Source organism: Phlebotomus argentipes, unplaced genomic scaffold (assembly GCF_947086385.1).
Source record: "Phlebotomus argentipes unplaced genomic scaffold, Phlebotomus argentipes genome assembly scaffold_4, whole genome shotgun sequence".
Classification (NCBI taxonomy): domain Eukaryota; kingdom Metazoa; phylum Arthropoda; class Insecta; order Diptera; family Psychodidae; genus Phlebotomus; species Phlebotomus argentipes.
The window spans coordinates 2,554,153-2,572,045 of NW_026776174.1; the positions used below are offsets into that span (position 1 = coordinate 2,554,153).

The following is a 17,893-nucleotide window of genomic DNA, read 5'->3' on the forward strand; positions in this document are numbered from 1 at the left end:
TCAAAAATCCAGTGGTTATCCACTGGTTTTCCCATCAAAAATCCAGTGGATTTTTGATGTGCACAAACCCTCATCTTAAACAGTGGGCAAACAGTGGACTTGCCCTGCGGGATTCCCGCGAGGATCCCTAAGGCCAAATCCTTCATCCCAAAAGGCTGGGCAAACAGTGGACTTGTTCTGCAGGATTCCCGCAGGAATCCCTAAGGTCAAATCCTTCATCCCAAAAGGCTGGGCAAACAGTGGATTTTTGACGGGCAAATCCAGTGGATATCCGCTGGATTTTTGATGGGTAAGTCCACTGTTTGCCCGGCCTTAAGGATGAAGGATTTGGCCTTAGGGATTCTTGCGGGAATCCTGCAGGCAAGTCCACTGTTTGCCCACTGTTTGAGATGAGGGTTTGTGCACAGTGAATATCCACTGGATTTTTGATGGGCGAATCCACTGTTTGCCCACTGTTTGAGATGAGGGTTTGCGCACATCAAAAATCCACTGGATTTTTGGTGGGCGAATCCACTGTTTGCCCACTGTTTGAGATGAGGGTTTGCGCACATCAAAAATCCACTGGATTTTTGATGGGCAAACCAGTGGATAACCACTGGATTTTTGATGGGCAAGTCCACTGTTTGCCCAGCCTTAAGGATGAAGGATTTGGCCTTAGGGATTCTCGCGGGAATCCCGCAGGGCAAGTCCACTGTTTGCCCAGCCTTAAGGATGAAGGATTTGGCCTTAGGGATCCTCGCGGGAATCCCGCAGGGCAAGTCCACTGTTTGCCCAGCCTTAAGGATGAAGGATTTGGCCTTAGGGATCCTCGCGGGAATCCCGCAGGGCAAGTCCACTGTTTGCCCAGCCTTAAGGATGAAGGATTTGGCCTTAGGGATCCTCGCGGGAATCCCGCAGGGCAAGTCCACTGTTTGCCCGGCCTATGAAGATGAAGGATTTGGCCTTAGGTATTCCCGCAAGAAGCCTGTGGTGCATCCGTTATGCTCCATGGCACAGTATGGAAAAACGATGGATAATCGATGGACAGCGGATTGTGTTTTTACTGGGCGGTTGAACACACAATTCGCCTTCATTTGCACTCGCGCGCACTCTTCCAGCTGAAATGGTTCAGTCAGGGCGAGAAAACACATCTCTTCTGTGCTCATTTTAAGATCTTACTGTGCATAGAGAAGCGACTCTATGCTCTGGCTCTTCACATGTCTGCCAGACACAATAATTCATGCAAAGATATTCCTGCATCTCTGCCACAATGAAGATTAACGAGAATGGAGACAGGAAGAAAATATCAACAGAATATCGCATCATTTGCTCATCTTTAGACACCCTCTTGCAGATCAATACAGACATCATGCATGGATGTTGAGAATAGAAAGCGTCAACAAAAGCAAATACACTGGAATTGCAGTAATACTTTATTCACATTCTCTAACTAGACCATTTAGTGCAATTTCCCCCTTTCATTGACGATATTTACACATACGAGCTTGTTTTTCTCTTTCAGCAGTTTTGTCATCAATGCCATCAACCAATTTTCCTGCTATGCAACATGTTATTTTTCTGATTTGCCAAAAAATGGATCAATAGTCGATGAGAGTTGCGGATTTTTATTGGCAAAATATACTTTTTTTTGGTACTAATTTAATTGGAATTTTTATTCATTCGAGTTATTTTGTGGTTCACAAAGTGGCAGTATTTTAATGAATATATTCTAACAAATATTCGATTGTGTGATTATTGAATTTTGAATTTTTGGTCTTTTTATTAATACAGTTAAATTTTATTTTCTTACAATACAATTATTCCTATTATTTTCCATTTAAATTGTGCGTCAATTTCCGAAAGGCACAAATGAATTCCTTAACATTTTAATGTGTTTTTTTTTTTCTTTTATTTTCCACTCATGTCTCACTAGTTTTACACCCCTTATTGAAGAGCTTTGCAATTTTGTTCAGTCAATTTCGGGAAAATCACTGAATTACCTCTTATGCTGCCAATTAGGCGGATGGGGAAAAAAGCAGAAGATCGACAGAAAATGTGCCCACAGACACGAAATTTCACCCAAAGAATCTCCAACTTTTTCCGGAGATATTCTCCTGTTGGCCCAGAGGAAATTATGTCGCGAGATTAGTATCGAAAGCCAGAGAGAAAGAGAGAGAGAGAGAGAGTGGAGAGAAAAAAGGTGAAGAGGGTCCAAAGCAGGCTGACAAGAGCAACCAACTTAATGAAGCCATTGCCACAGGGCTCATCTCAACCTGTCCGAGTGACTCACATTGCGGCCGAAGGACGGGAAATCAGGAGGGAGTGCCATGGAAAAAATCAGGAAAAACTTCTGGCATTTCCAACTCGCACAACTTTCGCCCCCACTGCCGCCTTCCCAATACAATTTCGTCAATTTTGACCGATTCTCTGCGACTTGGAGGGCGAGAAGAAACTCTTGACATATTTCACATGTCCCGAGAGTGCGAAGGAGAGAAATCAAGAATTTCCTCCCCATCTTCATTCACCATCAAGTCAGACCGCAAGAGAAACTTTCCGCTTTAACTTTATTCTTTGCCCGGTTCTTGACTTTTGCGAAGCAAAACAACCTTTAGGCTGAAAACAGAAGATTTCAAGGTATAACTTTCCACCGAAAAAGAATAACCACCAGCATTTTAACTTTGATGCTTGAAGGATAAAGTGAGAGAATTCTGGCAAAATCGCAATTTCAAAGTTTACAGCAATAAAGTAACTGGCATTTTAATGAAATTTATCATCATTTCACTCACACAGGAAACCTTCAACCAACAATAAACACTGCGATCTGTCAAGTTGCAATACAATAAATTTCCCTCCACAGATCCAAAAGCAAACATTGAAATTGTGACAAAACATCCAATCCTGGGAGAGAAAATATTCTAACACTGTTTGTATTCTTCATGCAGAAAATTGATATTTCATCCTCGTATATCACTTGTACTCAAATATTTTATCACAACAGCGAAAAATTTGACCATAATTTAAGGGCTGAAGTGTGGAGAAAAGCATGTTAAAGTCATATTTCTCCTAAGCATGAAATAAACAACAGATAAATCACTTTTAATAGTTTTCCTCTGCAGGCACACCCAGCAAAAGAGCAATAATTTTCACCAATACGTGTTTTATTTAAGAAGAAAATATAATAAATAACATGTTGCATAGTGTAAATTTCTCATCCTCCATAAACACTCTTAAAGCTCTTCACTGTCTTTTGCCCCATATTATTTAAACATAATTTTTTGTAATACGCGTCAAGTTAATTGTAACATAAATTTTTTTTTGTTCCTTCTTTAAACTCTCAATTTACAATTCGTATGATTTCATAGCAATGGGATAATTCATCTCTAAAGTAACATTTAATATGCGGAAAAAAATTGTGTAATTTGCAAATTGCTGAATAAATAATTTCGTGCTAATATTCATTAAATTATAATAGAGATAAATGCTCTCTTTCTCGCACACTAAAGTTTATGTTCTATAGCTTCTCTCATCGCGCATTTCCTTTCGCTCACCATGAGGATAATTTGATTGCAATGTAAAGGAAAAGTACATCTATCTATATTCATAAGAAACACTTATAGATGATTTGTCGAAGTAACAAAGAGATTTGTGTGATGCTTCACGAACTTCTTACAATTTATTGTACAAATTCCTATCAATCGTTTTAGTATTTCGAGTGATATACTAAATAAAAACAGCACACGACAAATTGTGAAAATTCTCTCTTCGTTCTGACGTCTATACAAAAGCTACACGAATACTTTTTTTCATGCTTTTTTTTTAGAAATTATTTCACTTGCTAAATATGTAGTTAGATTCGATCAATTTCCGGTGTCAGTTCACATATTTTTCTTCATTTTGATCGTTTTCTTCTCCCTTTCGCTCTCTCTAAATTATTGCATACTTATCTATACAAACTAATCTTTTCTTTAATATATAAATATTTTACTGTGTTCCATGGAAATATGAATTCGTGTTTGTAAAACAAGAAATATATATAACAGACGTTAACGATTCTCCTCTCATGATATTGTCCGTATAAAAATATAGTAGCGCTCTGCTGTGATTCCTTAACATCGTGTTTAAGTGTCGCCAAAAGTCCCTATTAGTTTCTTTGTGTCACTCTCATCAACTTACTAACCGAAGTACAGAGATATTACATCCAACTACTCGCCATTGTTGTATCTCTTGGACGGCGGAATCAGATGATCTGGCAGAACGGTCGGCAGCTCATTTCCGTCCAGTTTCACATTGATCAAGTGCATGGCCAGCGCGAATTCCTCCACATCGAGGAATCCATCGGCATCAACATCGGACAACTTCCAAATTTTGCTCAGCACGGAATTTGGGAGTTTGGATTTAATCAACTCCTGTTTTGCGGCTGTTCGGTGTGAAAGTGAGAAGGGGAGACAAATTAGATTATCTTTCCATTTCACTGAACCACTTTCCTTTTCCCCCTTTTCCACCCCCATCCCCCCCAAACCCTAAGCATATTGTGAAGATAGTGAAAATCACACTAAAATCAATATACTCACTAGCACCGGAAATTTTCCCATCAATGGGACCCAATCTCTCAAAGATTGGATCAGTTCGGCCTCGATCACGGTTGCATATCCAATCCAATTCACCAGAGCCAGCATCGATTCCTTCGCCCTTGCGATATCCAAACGGTGACACACTGTCCTCGCCGATACCCTCGAAGGCACCGCCTGAAATGAATGTCAATGGTACATTCATTAATTAGAACAATTGCCCCTGAAACACGCGTTCACTCCAGTATTTACTATCTCACCCTCCCTGTTTATCCTACCCTCACCGCAGACCTTCGATGGGGCGCGCGGGAGCGGCAGGGAAAAAGGGCATCAAGGGTTCGGAGCGTGACAATAAAATGGAAGAGAACAAAAACAGTAAAGCTTAAAGCTTCAGTCGCAATTGAACTTTCAAGAGTCATGCCCTTCCAAGTGCACTGAAATAATTTACATGACCCAGACTTGACGGGAGTCTAGTTGATAGATTTCGCTAAAACATCTCACGAAAGCGTCATTCTGATCCCAAACTCAATTCTACGACGCAAGAACATCAAGGAAATCAGTCATAATTGCTGGAATGAGCTAGAATTTCAGGGTAATTGAAATCATTATCTCGAAAATTACAACTGTCTCAATCTGATGCAAGCAATGAACAACAAATTTCCTTGTTCAACACCATGTTTATCAATTTCTCATTATTTTTAGAGCATGTTTTGTGAAAATTCATGCATAGCATGATCACAATACATTAAAGCGGCAAAAAATAAATTAACCCAAATTGAAAATCTCTGCAAAAATCTCGAAATGATTACCATTGTTGTCCTGTTTTTTTTTTGTAATTTAAAAAATATACATATACATCCTTTTGTTTACAATGAAAATTTCCATGATGCTACAATGTTTTTCCACCACGAACATTTGCATTTTAAGTACTCATTTAGCAGAAATTATCATGGACATTAATATCAATTGTATTTCAAGGCATTAAACGTGTGTAAAAAGGGAAAAGTTATACTTTAAAATTGATCGCGCGGACTGTAAAAAAAAACGTATATAAATCCGTCACGAATGATTATGCGGAGTGGTGCATTAAAAAAGCACCATACGCCGGATTTTGAGGGTGAAAATGTGTGTGAGTGGCGGTACAAATTGTTTCACCTCACAAACCCACCCACTCATTTCCATCAACTTCATCCCCCGTGCGGCAACCACATAACTAATAGATGTAAAAGTATACACTTCACAAATTGCCAATCAACCGACAAATGGTCGTCTATTTATTTACTTTACATGTACAACAGGATACATATACGCAAGAGAAAGCACCCAGTTTTATCCACATATTTTCAAATGGAGCCACAGCGACATCACAGCAAAATATCTCATCCCCAATGGTGGGTGAGATGTTGGTCGAATAGGAAATGAGTGGGGGGGTTGCCGACCTGCCTCCCTTTTGCTCGTCATTGCTGTTGTTTTGTGTGAGCTTTCCTATATATACACACGCTAAAAGCACAAAACGGAAAACTCCCACGGCCCACCATTCTTCGCTTCATAGCTCCAATCCTCCCTTCATTCAGTCTCACCCAACTAATTTCACTTTACCCCCTCAAGCCTCATCGGCGAGTGATTATTCATCAGTCATTTCCTCGTTTCAAAATAATATTGACTCTGCACTGCCAATAATTCCCCATTTACACACGCACACTTTTATCATTCCCCAAGCTCAAAAGCGACAGTGGAGCGTCATAAAACCACACAATGCGAAAGCATAAAAACATGGTGCGGAATGGAAATCATTAGAGAAACATTTAATGCCCAGTTGAGAGTTTTCTTCATCTTCATCGTCCATTAATTCCATCGAAGAAGCAAAAGAAGTGAGAAAAACCAAAGAGTTTCACAGCTCAATCCCAAAGACATTGACCGACATTCACTGGCGGGAATTATTAGTATCTACCGGCGATAGCGAATTGATAAAGTATCACAGTGTTAAAATATACTGAGACACAGTAGATCCAGTCGTGACATAACATTAGGTACACATTATACACCGAATCCACCTGATTCCCCCCTACTTGTGGTACATTAAACTCTCCCCCCTTATCAAGCACCCTTATCGCGTACGGAATTATCTCAGCAACTTGTTCTCCACTATGTCAGCGCCAAGAGAGATAAGGCATACACATGAATTCAAGGGAAACACCATCACCGAATGTGTTGTAACACGTTCTGTAGTCAGGAGCTGCCTGGGTTGGTCTTTCCGACACGATAGTTATCTTACTCGTGCATGCTTAACCCACTGCACAAGTCAATTTGCCAGCAGAAACATATTCGTTTCTCGACATTAAGTCTTCTTGAAGTTGAGGGACATTTATGGCAGTATGAAGAAAGGAATAAAACACACCTTTTAGCAAGTTATTCATCATTTCAACCTGAGAATTTCAAAACACACACTTCAATATTTCACATTATTTCAAATTATATAATAATTACAGACTTGAAAAATACCCAAAAAAAATCTAACCGATTTCTTGCTGAAAATCACCCTAAAACTAAAGCTGCTTTCCTCTCAGCTTTTGCATGACAGGAAAATTAATAGTCCCCTTTTGTGTATATCCTTAACAAAAAAAAAATCCCAACTTTTTCACATAACATTTGCGAAGTGGGTGAAAAAAAAGTTGATGAAAAATGCGAAAGCTAATGTGAAATTGTGGTGTTCGCAAGTGTTCATCCGGCACATCGATGAGCTCGCAGTGTTGGAGGAATTGTGAGGATTAGAGGCGCGACAAAAAATAATTCAACAACTACAAATGTCTCATGTCGGCACTTAATAATCATGTTAATTGATGAATGGCACAAATTAGCTCGGTCGACACGTGAATCCTCAATTTGCATACCGATATGGTGGAGCTTTTTGCACATTTCACACTCCTCAATGATTTGCCATCATTTCAATGAGAAGGTCCTTTTGTTAGCACAGCACCATCAATTAAAAGCAGGGAGTTGACGTGCGTTTTTTTCTCATTCGCCACCCAAATGGCACAACAATTGTTTCACACTCAATTTATTGACTTGAAAATGTTATTGTGACTTTTTTCCTCCTCGTACAATGTTGAAGCGTTCTTCGCTATGGAAATTGACATTGCTCAGAGGTAGGCATAAGTGTAAAAGTAGTTTAAAAATTCATGCAACTCATAAATATTGCATAGCAATTTAATTCATGTGGTAAATTGCATTAATACGAGACAAAGAGTAGGATAAATTTTATCCAATTTTGGTCACTGATAATTGAGTTTCGCTTAGAAAATAAGCGATGAATCATTCACTTTTGGCCTAGAAATATTTATGACGTACACCATGACTTATGGAAACACTCGAAAATCTATTTTCGAGTTAAATTTCCCCATTCTGTAAAAATCACTATAAAACAATAGTAGAATATTCATGTTTGAAACTTGATAAGAAGTATTTCTTCAATAGACATACTAAACAAGCAGAAAAACTCATGTTCAAGTCATTCAAAGCATAAAAGGAAGGTAAAAATTTTCCGTGCACGATTTTATGGAGAACTTTTGGACATTTACAGAGAAATTTTTCATCTCCTTTGTGCGCGTTCTTCTACTGCTTCTTTTCTCCCCTTCCCAAGTCAAATTCTTCCCAAAAACTCTCACCCAAGATTTTTTCACCACAATGAGCCAAAAAAAAATTATGACCATGACGACTTTTCGGGTTGGGAAACATAGACGAGCATTCCATGAATGAAATGTTACAAGTTAAAAAGAGACCTTTTCCACCTCTAATTCAGCGCTTAGCGCGTGATTCTTTGAACAGACTTTGGAAAAGTAGGTGGTTTCACTTGCAGCTCTTTTTCCGCGCTTTATTAAATTATATTATCACCAACAAGTCTCTGACCATTTGTGATTTTTCCTCTCTGTCCCTCTCTCTCTCTCTTCGTCACTTCGCGCTTCTGCGCGTCTAATTACCAAACTTGCCTGAACTCTCTTTCAATTCTCATTTTCCCCCAATTAAATTGCAATTGAAGTAATTAATTGGGATTGCGAAGCGTTGCCGGCAAATATTCCGCTTCTGAATCTATGTCTAGGCCAATTAAATGCGAAATCGATGAAATATTGTCACACAAACTCTCCTTTGAACCTTGTTTCTCTCTTCCAATGTAGTGCTATTGCTTTATCATCTTCTCTTCCACTCTATTTGATATGACTTCACGCGTAACACACATTGAGTTGATTCAACTTCAGAGTTTAAATAGAGTGACCAGACTAAAAGAGGGAATATTTGAGTGATAAGGAAAGTTACGTTTGAGGAAAAAAAAGTCGACATTTATCATGAATCAAGCTCAAATATTTATCCATGTGAAGGTTGAAGCGGGAATTATGTAATTTGTCATGGTAAAAAATTTTCATCAAATACACAATTAGGAAAGGTAACGGATGTTCAAGACTAGATTGACCAGAGCACAAAATTCTAATAATGCTCTGCATGACTGTGAAAATACCTCAGAATTGTGTTATAAATTCCCAATTTTTAACAGTGTTCATGTGATATTTTCCCGAGGTAATCATTCAAAATCAAAAGAAAAAAAACTCCACACTGGGGAATATCATCAAAATTCCGTCATCGTGGGCATAAAATTCACAAGAAAAATTTTCCCCGTGAATCAGATGATGGAAGAAAATGTGTGAAATTTTACACTCAGCTGCGCGATACAATTAAAACATTGATGAATGGGAGGCGATTAGAAGCGTTACAAGTGAAATTGCGAGTATTTTCCTACGTAAAAATGCGAAATATTTCTAAATGTGGTCAATCTGTTTGTGTCATGCATCATTTCCACTTGCTCTATTCACGGCTAAATGTTAAATAATAGAGCACAATTCAAGCACATGCCTAAAGAGACAGGAAAGGCACGAGAGATAATAATGTGGCAAAACCTTATCATCTGCACTATATTTTTCAATTAATTCCCGCATGCAGACAAACAACAATTCCCATTTGGGTTACTTTGACTTCCTCAAGAGCAACTATGCAGATCAAATCAATTAAAGAAGTCAAAAGTGATTCATAGTCTCTTCACCAGCCATTTCACTCTCTCAAGGATGAAATTCTCAGAAAAAAAAGATATTTCCAGAAATATTTCCTCATCTCTCGAATGCTAATTCAGTGCCGATTGTCGCTTATCAGTGAATGAATTCTGCTCATGATTTAGCAATTAGGCTACAAGAAAATTTTCCGTGAGTCCAAATCATTTTGCCTTTTTCCCCGTTATCGCAATCCACGTCACGAGTTCTTTTCAAACTGACGTGTACAATTTTTTTGAAAGAGAAAATTCAATAAACATTTTTTCCTTTTCCGTTTCTAGAAATTATTAATCGATCACTTGATGGTTTTATTACAAAAATTCGATTAAGTTGTGCTCTGTTGCCACCCAACTTCATCCCCATCTTCTGGGTGGTGAAATTGACTTTTCTTGCTGCTGAAAAATTCATTTGGCATCTGTGACTCTGTTCTTTTTCACTTTTCAGCACATTTTCCCATTCGAGGAATATTAATTAAAATGCTTCCGTCCCTCAATGCTTCTTATATAGGGCAATTAATCAATCTCAATGAATAATCACAGTCATTAATTTATTAAAACTTTGGTTAATTGATCAAAATTTTCACTTTGCATGGATATAATCATGGATATCCCAAAAATATACTTGTAATATTTAATCAAATTGATTTCACTTCGGATCGCCAGCAATTGGCGAAGATTATTACTTATTAGCTTCCTAATACAGATACGTATTTAGCTAACGATATACTTCAATAGAAATCTTTTCACAGTCACTGACCCTAAACACAGTAAACAATCCCCAAACATGCACTTGTGGAGAAAAACAGAATAATTATATACTAGTGATTTACATAAAAGAAATATTTCTGCACTTTTCCAATCATCCCTGCCGAAGATCTTAAATCCTGCCTAACTGTGATGCCAAGTGGCGAATGGTCAGAGCATGGGCTACCTTTGTGGGTGGGGTTATTCGCGATTACGCAACGCTTCACTGTCACTTGACTCACCTTTGACGACGGGCTCGGACACGAGGTTGCTCTCCTCCTGCGGAATCATCTCCATCAGCTTGGCAATGTCGGTGGCCAGCATCTGATCCACCACGTCGAGCAGATGCAGCTTCAGCGAGTGGAACTTGGTGAAGTCCTGATGCTGCAGCGTCTCCTGCATCTTCTTGATGTCTGGGAAGTCTCCCGGTGAGATTTGATGCTCTCGTTGGATCTTGTCGTAAATCTGCCCTAAGTTCTTAATCAGCTGGTTCTTCTTCGCATCCTTGCCGAACACTGAGGGCATCTCCTTGCGCAGCTCGGCAATGATGTAGGCATGCACCTTGGCCAGTCGGGCGCGCTTTATGAGGTCGTTCAGCTTCCGTAGAGCAGCATTGCGGGGCAGAGATTGCAAGTCCCTGAACAGATCCTGCTCCTCATCCTCAAACAGACGACGATTCATGTCGTAGCGCAGCGGCTGGTCCCAGAAAGAGCCAATGTACACACGCGCCACCTCGGGCGTCTGCAACACCTTGCCCAGCGACCACATGAGCGCTCCATAGACACGCATCAGCTGCTGGTGATCCACCATGTCCGCCTTGTTGAGGATGATGCGGATCTTGTCGTCGTGGCCCTTGAGCGCTTCGATGGAGCGCCGGAACTCATCGCTAATGTCCAACTTGTGGGCGTCAAAGAGCAGAATAATCCTGTCCACGCGCTCCGCGAACCACTCCAGAACACCAGTGAAGTCATAGCCACGGTCGATGCGCTGCTTCTCACCCGACAGAATGCCGGGCGTGTCCACGATGGAGATGGCCTGGAGGACGGGCGAGGGCAGCGAGGAGCACTGAAAGCGATTCAGGAAGGCGTTGCCGTACTTGCTGAGCGGACGGAACTGCTTCTTGGGATCCACCACCAGTGCATTGCCCGGGATCACGCCCTCCTTCTCATCCCACATCACGGCGATGAATCTGTCCGTCGTGGGCTCCGGCCCGATGCGAATGCCCGGAAAGTCCCTCTCCAGGAGGTAGCGAATGAAGGTCGTCTTGCCCGTGGAGTACTGTCCCACCAGCAGAATCATGGGCTTCGCATCGAAGTCCGGGTCCTCGAGTCTGGGCGAGTGGAAGTCATGGAAGCAGTAGTACTCCTCCAGGGGCAGCAACTTCGTCCGGTAGATCTTCTTCAGGGCGCCCACAACATTGTCCACCACCTCCTGGGTGGCCTTCTCGCGCTTCAACCAACTGAACATCGCTGCCGATCTCACTGAATCTCACCTCACAGCCGCGCTGATGCACCCCAGTTGCACTCTCAGACACTCTTCACTGCTCTTTTTCGCGCTCACACCCACCGATCGGGCCTCGCAGGCAGGGAAAAAGGTGATAAAGATATAAGTGATCGCGGAGAGTGCGAAAAAAATATCCACCCTGTCACATGTGACAGTGATGACGTGTGCGCCAAGTTCGAAAGTCCGGAATGCAGAGGTGAGAGTCGTGAAGGTCGGCGCGCTGGCCGAGGCAGAGAAAAACGACATGGAAATTTTCCGTATTTTGGAAATCAGGAAATTTTAAGTAATGTCATTAATTGTTCTTCTCGCAAAAATGCTACTTTGATCAACATTCTATTCAAGTTTGCGGAAGAGAATTGCTGATTGCCGCCGCTGCTGCGGTATTGCTGATTTCGAACAGTCATTTCGGATTCCGGAGAAGACCTGACAGCTGATTTCGAACGAGTAAAAAGTGCAAGGGCAGTGGATTCCGCAGAGTGCTTCTCAATTTCCCTTTCGTCTTTAATGGGAAATTGATTTAGGAAGTTCTCGCAATTTCACATACAGTCAACAATTGAGAAGCAGTTTTTCTTCAAAAATCTTCAGTCAAAATCGGATGTTGTCTCTCAAATTACCTTCCCATGCCGCACGTTTGTAGTAGTGGAAACTCTTCTTGTAATTGGAAGGGTTGGAGTTGGATTCATTGAAAGAAAAACACCTCCCTCCACTCGCATTGTTGACCGAACAGCGCAGTAACTTGTTGTGTGATTTGTCTCGCTGAATTTAATCGCAAATTCATCCAGTGAAAAGTGTCCAAATTGTGAAATATACCCCACAAGAAGTTCACACTTTGTACAGTAGATAGTTTTTGTGGCAACACATCGGCAAAATGTGAGTAAAAGCCGAGGAAAAGAGGCTTTTTGTGGAATGGGCACAGAAGAGAAGGATACTCTGTTATTTCGTCGTCTCGTCAATCTCCTTTATTGGCCTTTTTTCACCCCCAAGAAACACTATTATATCGTCCGGGAGACGGCCTGCTCTCCATGACGCCACTTTCCATCGATTAGTGGGGCGCCTAGTGTGGGTTTGGCATGGCTTTTCTATCGATTTTCACACCCTCATGGCGCGAAAAGGCCGCCAGTCTGTCACACGATTTATGTAACAATTCTTGTAAGAAAAGCTTTGCGAACGTCGATTCGTCTGAGCGCTTGAAGATAGGGCAAACTTGGGGAATTTGACTAAATTCGGGACGCTTCTGATAAGATAGATGAGTTGTGCGAATTCTTTATTCCTCACAATGCGAACAAGACAGTCTTCCGGATATTGAGACAAAAACACCCTCTTTGTGTCTCCAGAAGTGGCTAAAAATACCTCCAAATCTGGCTTCCAAACCTCCCGAATATCCACACCAATTGCGTCACAAAAGCGTGAGTCTGCGGAATGCGCAGGAAGAATTTCCCATGGTTTTTCCAGATAGTGAACTGGAGAACTGTGATATCGGCAGTTATCAATGGCTTTCGATGTAGTAGACGCAAAACGTGACCCTCTAATCTATTTTTGCGCCAAAATTCCACGAGCTCTTGTCGCAATCATATCACGCGAAGAAGTCATCCGCGGTGAGAATTTTCTATTAATATCCGAACACGTCTCGAAGGCAGTGAAACCAGTTTCGCGGCAACCCTTCGGCGGCCCACACGCGAGATCAGCGGTCAGAAAGGTGGGGCTCAGAGGGTTTGTCAGTGGCGAAAGGATTCCTATGTTGTTTCTGCACTTTCGTCATGGCTTCCATGTTTGTTTTTGTGATCAATAGAGGTCATTCCTCCTTATCATGGTGTGTTTTGAGAGAGTTTTGTCCAAAACAACCTTCTTCTTGCCTCTGTGTAGGCTAAAGTCAAATAGATTTCAGCTGTAAAAGCGAAAAAAAACAATAAATTTTCATAATTTAAACGTGAGAGAATGCTAAACCAAAGTGCGAAACGAAACCTCAAAAAAGGGGCAAAGCATTGAGTTTGATATTTGATAGAGCCCCAAAATGTTGTTTATTTGCTGGATGAGTCTTCAAATGACTCGACTTTACATGCAAAATAAACACAATTGTTTGAATTTCCCCTCAAAGTCTATTGTAGAGTAATCAATAATCATCAGTGGACCGTTGAACTGTCGTCCTACCTGTTGATCAGCGACATGAAGAGCACACAAGACTGTCTTTCACTTCCCTCTCTTGAACATTGGCTTAGCGCAGCTATAATAAAGTCTTCAATAACTCTTTCAAGGATCATTTTATTACATATTGTCTTAGATTTCTCCTGGCTAAAGTGTCTGTTTGGTATGTCATCTCTGATTTGAGATTCCCCTTTCTGGGTGAAACGAATTGTAACGACTTCCCATGACTTTGGACTCTCCGTTCCACGATCTCACCATCAATTGCCTTCGCAATTCTATTTATAGATTGCCCGAGACGCACTCTCTCGACGCCAGGAAATTCAATTAATGCTCAGTGCGCGAAAAACCCTTCGTAAAATACACAAATTCCTTATCATGTGAACATTATCCTGATTCCCAGACGTTTCATAATCTCTCCAGATAGTGAATTTTATTCTCGTCTCTTGCTATTTAATCACAACATACTTGTTCTATTAGCATTTGTCTGAAAAACAAACAATTGTGTCCATCAAGTATGTACGATAACATCAGTGAATTTGCAATATCGCGCAATTTATTATGCAATTTCGCTGTTCTCGAGTGTTTTCTTTTATTCCATATCAATTAAATGTGCATAAGTTGAATTTCCATTGATTTTCTCCATAAATTTTCGGTGGACATTTGATTGATTAGTTGACTTTTATTAATCCTTGTCTGAAACTAGCATATTTAATCGCATCTTTGTGGTATTTTGTAGTGATATTAATAAATCATTGCCACAATGAGAAATGCTCTAATCTGTTTACTAACCTCTGTGCAAAGCCAAAGTTAAATAATTTAGTCTTTTTTATGCCATTTCCGCTATCCAAACACATCATTTGGCGAAGTGCGGGGCGAATTGACTATTTCTGCATCAGAGCTTCGCAAGGTTGAGCCGCTGAAGGAGTCTAAATTATCCAATTTTCATACAATTAGTATGTTTTTGCGTGTCTGTGGCACACAAGAAAAGCTCTCTATTTGCGAAAATCATTCTCATTATTACTCTTTCGTGCTGTGACTTGTTTAGCGAGTGAGATCAACAGTTTGGTGTGTGGGAAAGTGAATATTTTTGTCTGCTCTTGGAAGTGTTTTTTTCTTGCGAATCTTGACGATGCGCGTCTGAGAATTGTGGGTGTTTCTCAGCTGTGCACAAAATGCAGAAAATGTGTAATTGAGGCCTACGTCACTTGTTTATAGACACGTCGAATTTGTCTCTCTTTTTGCGCTTGGAGTGCGGCAAGATAGATTTCGTCTTGCCATTTTTATCATATCCTTGAACTTGTTTTGCTCTATCTTCTCTCACTCTCGCTGTCCGACATTGAATTATTGTGTGCGATTAAAATGCAAGCTTTCTTATTAACTAATTTACTCACGACACGCGCACAATTTTTAATTAAATTTGCCTCTGTCTCAGGCGAGATTAGGCGAGCGGGAGAGAAAGACAGAAGAAGAAAAACGTTTTCATGGCGATTTCATTGACCCATCAGCTGTTGTTCGCTCTGCTAAAATGTGAATCTCTTCTATGTTTACTTTCAGCGAGAAGCTATTGGCCACAGCGGCTTGCGATGTAGAGTGGAGCTCGCGGTGTCAGAAGATGACCAGAGATCAATTGTGGTGAAATCAACGTCTCTTGCTGCGCATCTGCCAAGCTTCGAAGATGAGTGGACTCGTTGAGAAGTCACCGAGTATTTCCATGTCCATTAAAGCCACAACATCAGCAGCGGCCCCGGCCGCGACGCAGGAGCCGGCGCAGGCGGATGCTCATGAGTCGCCGCCGAAGCTCAACAACGTCAATGTCGTTCTCACTAGTCTCATCGCGGGAGCGATTGCTGGTGCGCTGGCCAAGACGGCCATTGCGCCGCTCGACCGCGCCAAAATCAACTTCCAAATCAAGTGAGAAAGCAGCCATCAATCCTGTCCTCATCTTATCAACTGACTCACTGAACAAGAAAGTTGACTGGGACAGAAATAGAGACTTTTGCGCTCGCTTTTCTGTCACCGCACAGACTGTGTTATCGCGAGGGGATCGAGAGTGGTTAATGGTCAAAAAGCGCCGCGCAACAGGTGCTAATGAACGGAGTCATTAGAATTTTTGCCGATGCTAAATAACACACGAGCAAGATGAGTCTCGTGGATGAATTTGATGGAAAGAGAATCTTAACATTGTTGTGATCTTGCAAGGCCAGAAACTGACGAAACTCAAGATCAAACTTGTCGTTAATATTCCATTGATCTTTTCACTTTGCTGAAGCGATGTTTGAGAAACCTTGCAATTCTTTGTTAAATATTTTATTCTGTGTGGAACAGAAAGCAAAACAAAGAACCCGTGTTGATAAATTTTTATCAAAACTGAAACATTGCTTGAGTTTATTGCATTTTCGCAGAATAATCAGTGATAAACACGCAAAAGCGAGACTTGTTTAAAAAAAAAATGGGAAATTTTCGTGTATTACAGGTGTTTGTAGAGGAAGAAGAAATTCGGTGTCAAAAGACTTTGACCGGGAATGAGAGAAATTACTTCCGATTTCACTCTTCAGTTAGTAGTAATTTTCCGCTGATTTTCCATTATCACTTTTTACATTCAATTTCAATTGATACGAGAATTGTGTGATTATCTGATAACCTCATCAAGGCGTCAGACTGAATTAATTGTGCCCTTGACTACTGAGTATAAAATGAGATTTTTAATGCCTCTCTTTTCTTTTATCGTCAACAGCAAAGAAACTCCTTATTCATTTCGCGGTGCTACTCTTTTCCTGAAGCGTGCCTTCGAGAAGGAGGGATTCCTGTCGCTGTGGCGCGGAAATTCCGCCACAATGGCCAGAATTGTTCCCTATGCTGCAATTCAATTCACCGCTCACGAGCAGTACAAGAAGCTGCTGAGAGTGGATCAAGACAAAAGGTGAGTTGAAACTCTCCGGGTGGAGAAGTTAACTCAACTGTTGAATATTCTGCAGTACAAACATCCGGAGATTCCTGGCTGGATCTCTGGCGGGAATAACGTCGCAGTCGATGACGTATCCGCTGGATTTGGCGCGCGCCCGGATGGCCGTGACGGACAAGTACACGGGCTACAGGACGCTGCGGCAGGTCTTCGTGACGATTTGCCGAGACGAGGGCCCGCGGACGCTGTTCCGGGGCTACTGGCCCACCGTGCTGGGCGTGATTCCATACGCTGGCATGTCGTTCTTCACGTACGAGACGCTGAAGCGTGAGTACACGGAACGCACGGGCGAGAAGAAGCCCAACACGCTCTTCTCACTGATGTTCGGCGCCGCGGCCGGTGTGATTGGGCAGACCAGCAGCTATCCTCTCGATATTGTGAGGCGAAGAATGCAGACGATCGGCATCAACGGCAGGACCGATCAGTACTCAACGATCATCTCGACTCTCCAGAAGATTTACAGGTGAATTTCATGTGCCCAGAAAGTGTCTCCTTGCATTTCTAAGCTTTTTCTCTTTTGATTGTGCTTTCAGAGAGGAGGGAATAAAGAATGGATTCTTCAAAGGCCTCAGCATGAATTGGATAAAAGGACCCATCGCCGTAGGAATTAGCTTCTCCACATATGATTTCATTAAGGAAGTATTGCGAGAAATAGTCGGATTGCAAACTGACGCCAAAGAATAAGTGTGAATATCCTTTTTTCAATATATTGAATGAGCCATTTAGAAAAAGTCCAGTGATTGTAAAATTGCAGAAGATGAAATATGAGGAAGAAGAAAAAAAAACATTGTGATCAGAGCAAAGCCCTGTAGTGAAGAAAATTGTCCCTTTGTGGAATTTGTAAAAGATGGAAAATCACTCACGCGATATTTCTTAGCTAACTGTTAGTTTTGTATTTTACTC

At 41.2% G+C, this 17,893-nt stretch overlaps 2 protein-coding genes across 2 annotated transcripts; one reads left to right on the forward strand and one right to left on the reverse strand.

Moving 5' to 3' along the window:
* Window positions 1-1,902: 1,902 nt before the first annotated feature.
* LOC132257731 (EH domain-containing protein 3) lies at window positions 1,903-12,052 on the reverse strand. The gene is made up of 3 exons (XM_059754755.1): window positions 10,626-12,052; window positions 4,551-4,724; window positions 1,903-4,396 (listed from the first exon to the last, which is right to left on the reverse strand). The coding sequence occupies exons 1-3, from the start codon at window positions 11,848-11,850 to the stop codon at window positions 4,182-4,184; spliced, it is 1,614 nt and encodes a 537-aa protein (XP_059610738.1). The 5' UTR covers window positions 11,851-12,052; the 3' UTR covers window positions 1,903-4,181.
* A 472-nt stretch (window positions 12,053-12,524) lies between these two features.
* On the forward strand, window positions 12,525-17,739 carry LOC132258282 (mitochondrial coenzyme A transporter SLC25A42). Its single transcript, XM_059755511.1, has 5 exons — window positions 12,525-12,756; window positions 15,583-15,939; window positions 16,763-16,948; window positions 17,004-17,453; window positions 17,524-17,739. Exons 2-5 carry the CDS (start codon window positions 15,704-15,706, stop codon window positions 17,672-17,674), a joined length of 1,023 nt encoding a protein of 340 aa, XP_059611494.1. The 5' UTR covers window positions 12,525-12,756; window positions 15,583-15,703; the 3' UTR covers window positions 17,675-17,739.
* Window positions 17,740-17,893: the final 154 nt, after the last annotated feature.

Bases quoted from the DNA above. Each gene is read 5' to 3' on its own strand.
- LOC132258282 (XM_059755511.1), top strand. From the start codon at position 15,704: ATGAGTGGACTCGTTGAGAAGTCACCGAGTATTTCCATGTCCATTAAA. The intron at 15,940-16,762 runs GTGAGAAAGCAG...TATCGTCAACAG, and splicing joins AAAATCAACTTCCAAATCAA to CAAAGAAACTCCTTATTCAT. The intron at 16,949-17,003 runs GTGAGTTGAAAC...AATATTCTGCAG, and splicing joins AGAGTGGATCAAGACAAAAG to TACAAACATCCGGAGATTCC.
- LOC132257731 (XM_059754755.1), bottom strand. From the start codon at position 11,850: ATGTTCAGTTGGTTGAAGCGCGAGAAGGCCACCCAGGAGGTGGTGGAC. The intron at 4,725-10,625 runs GTGAGTCAAGTG...CATTCATTTCAG, and splicing joins GTCCGAGCCCGTCGTCAAAG to GCGGTGCCTTCGAGGGTATC. The intron at 4,397-4,550 runs GTGAGTATATTG...CACACCGAACAG, and splicing joins TGGGAAAATTTCCGGTGCTA to CCGCAAAACAGGAGTTGATT.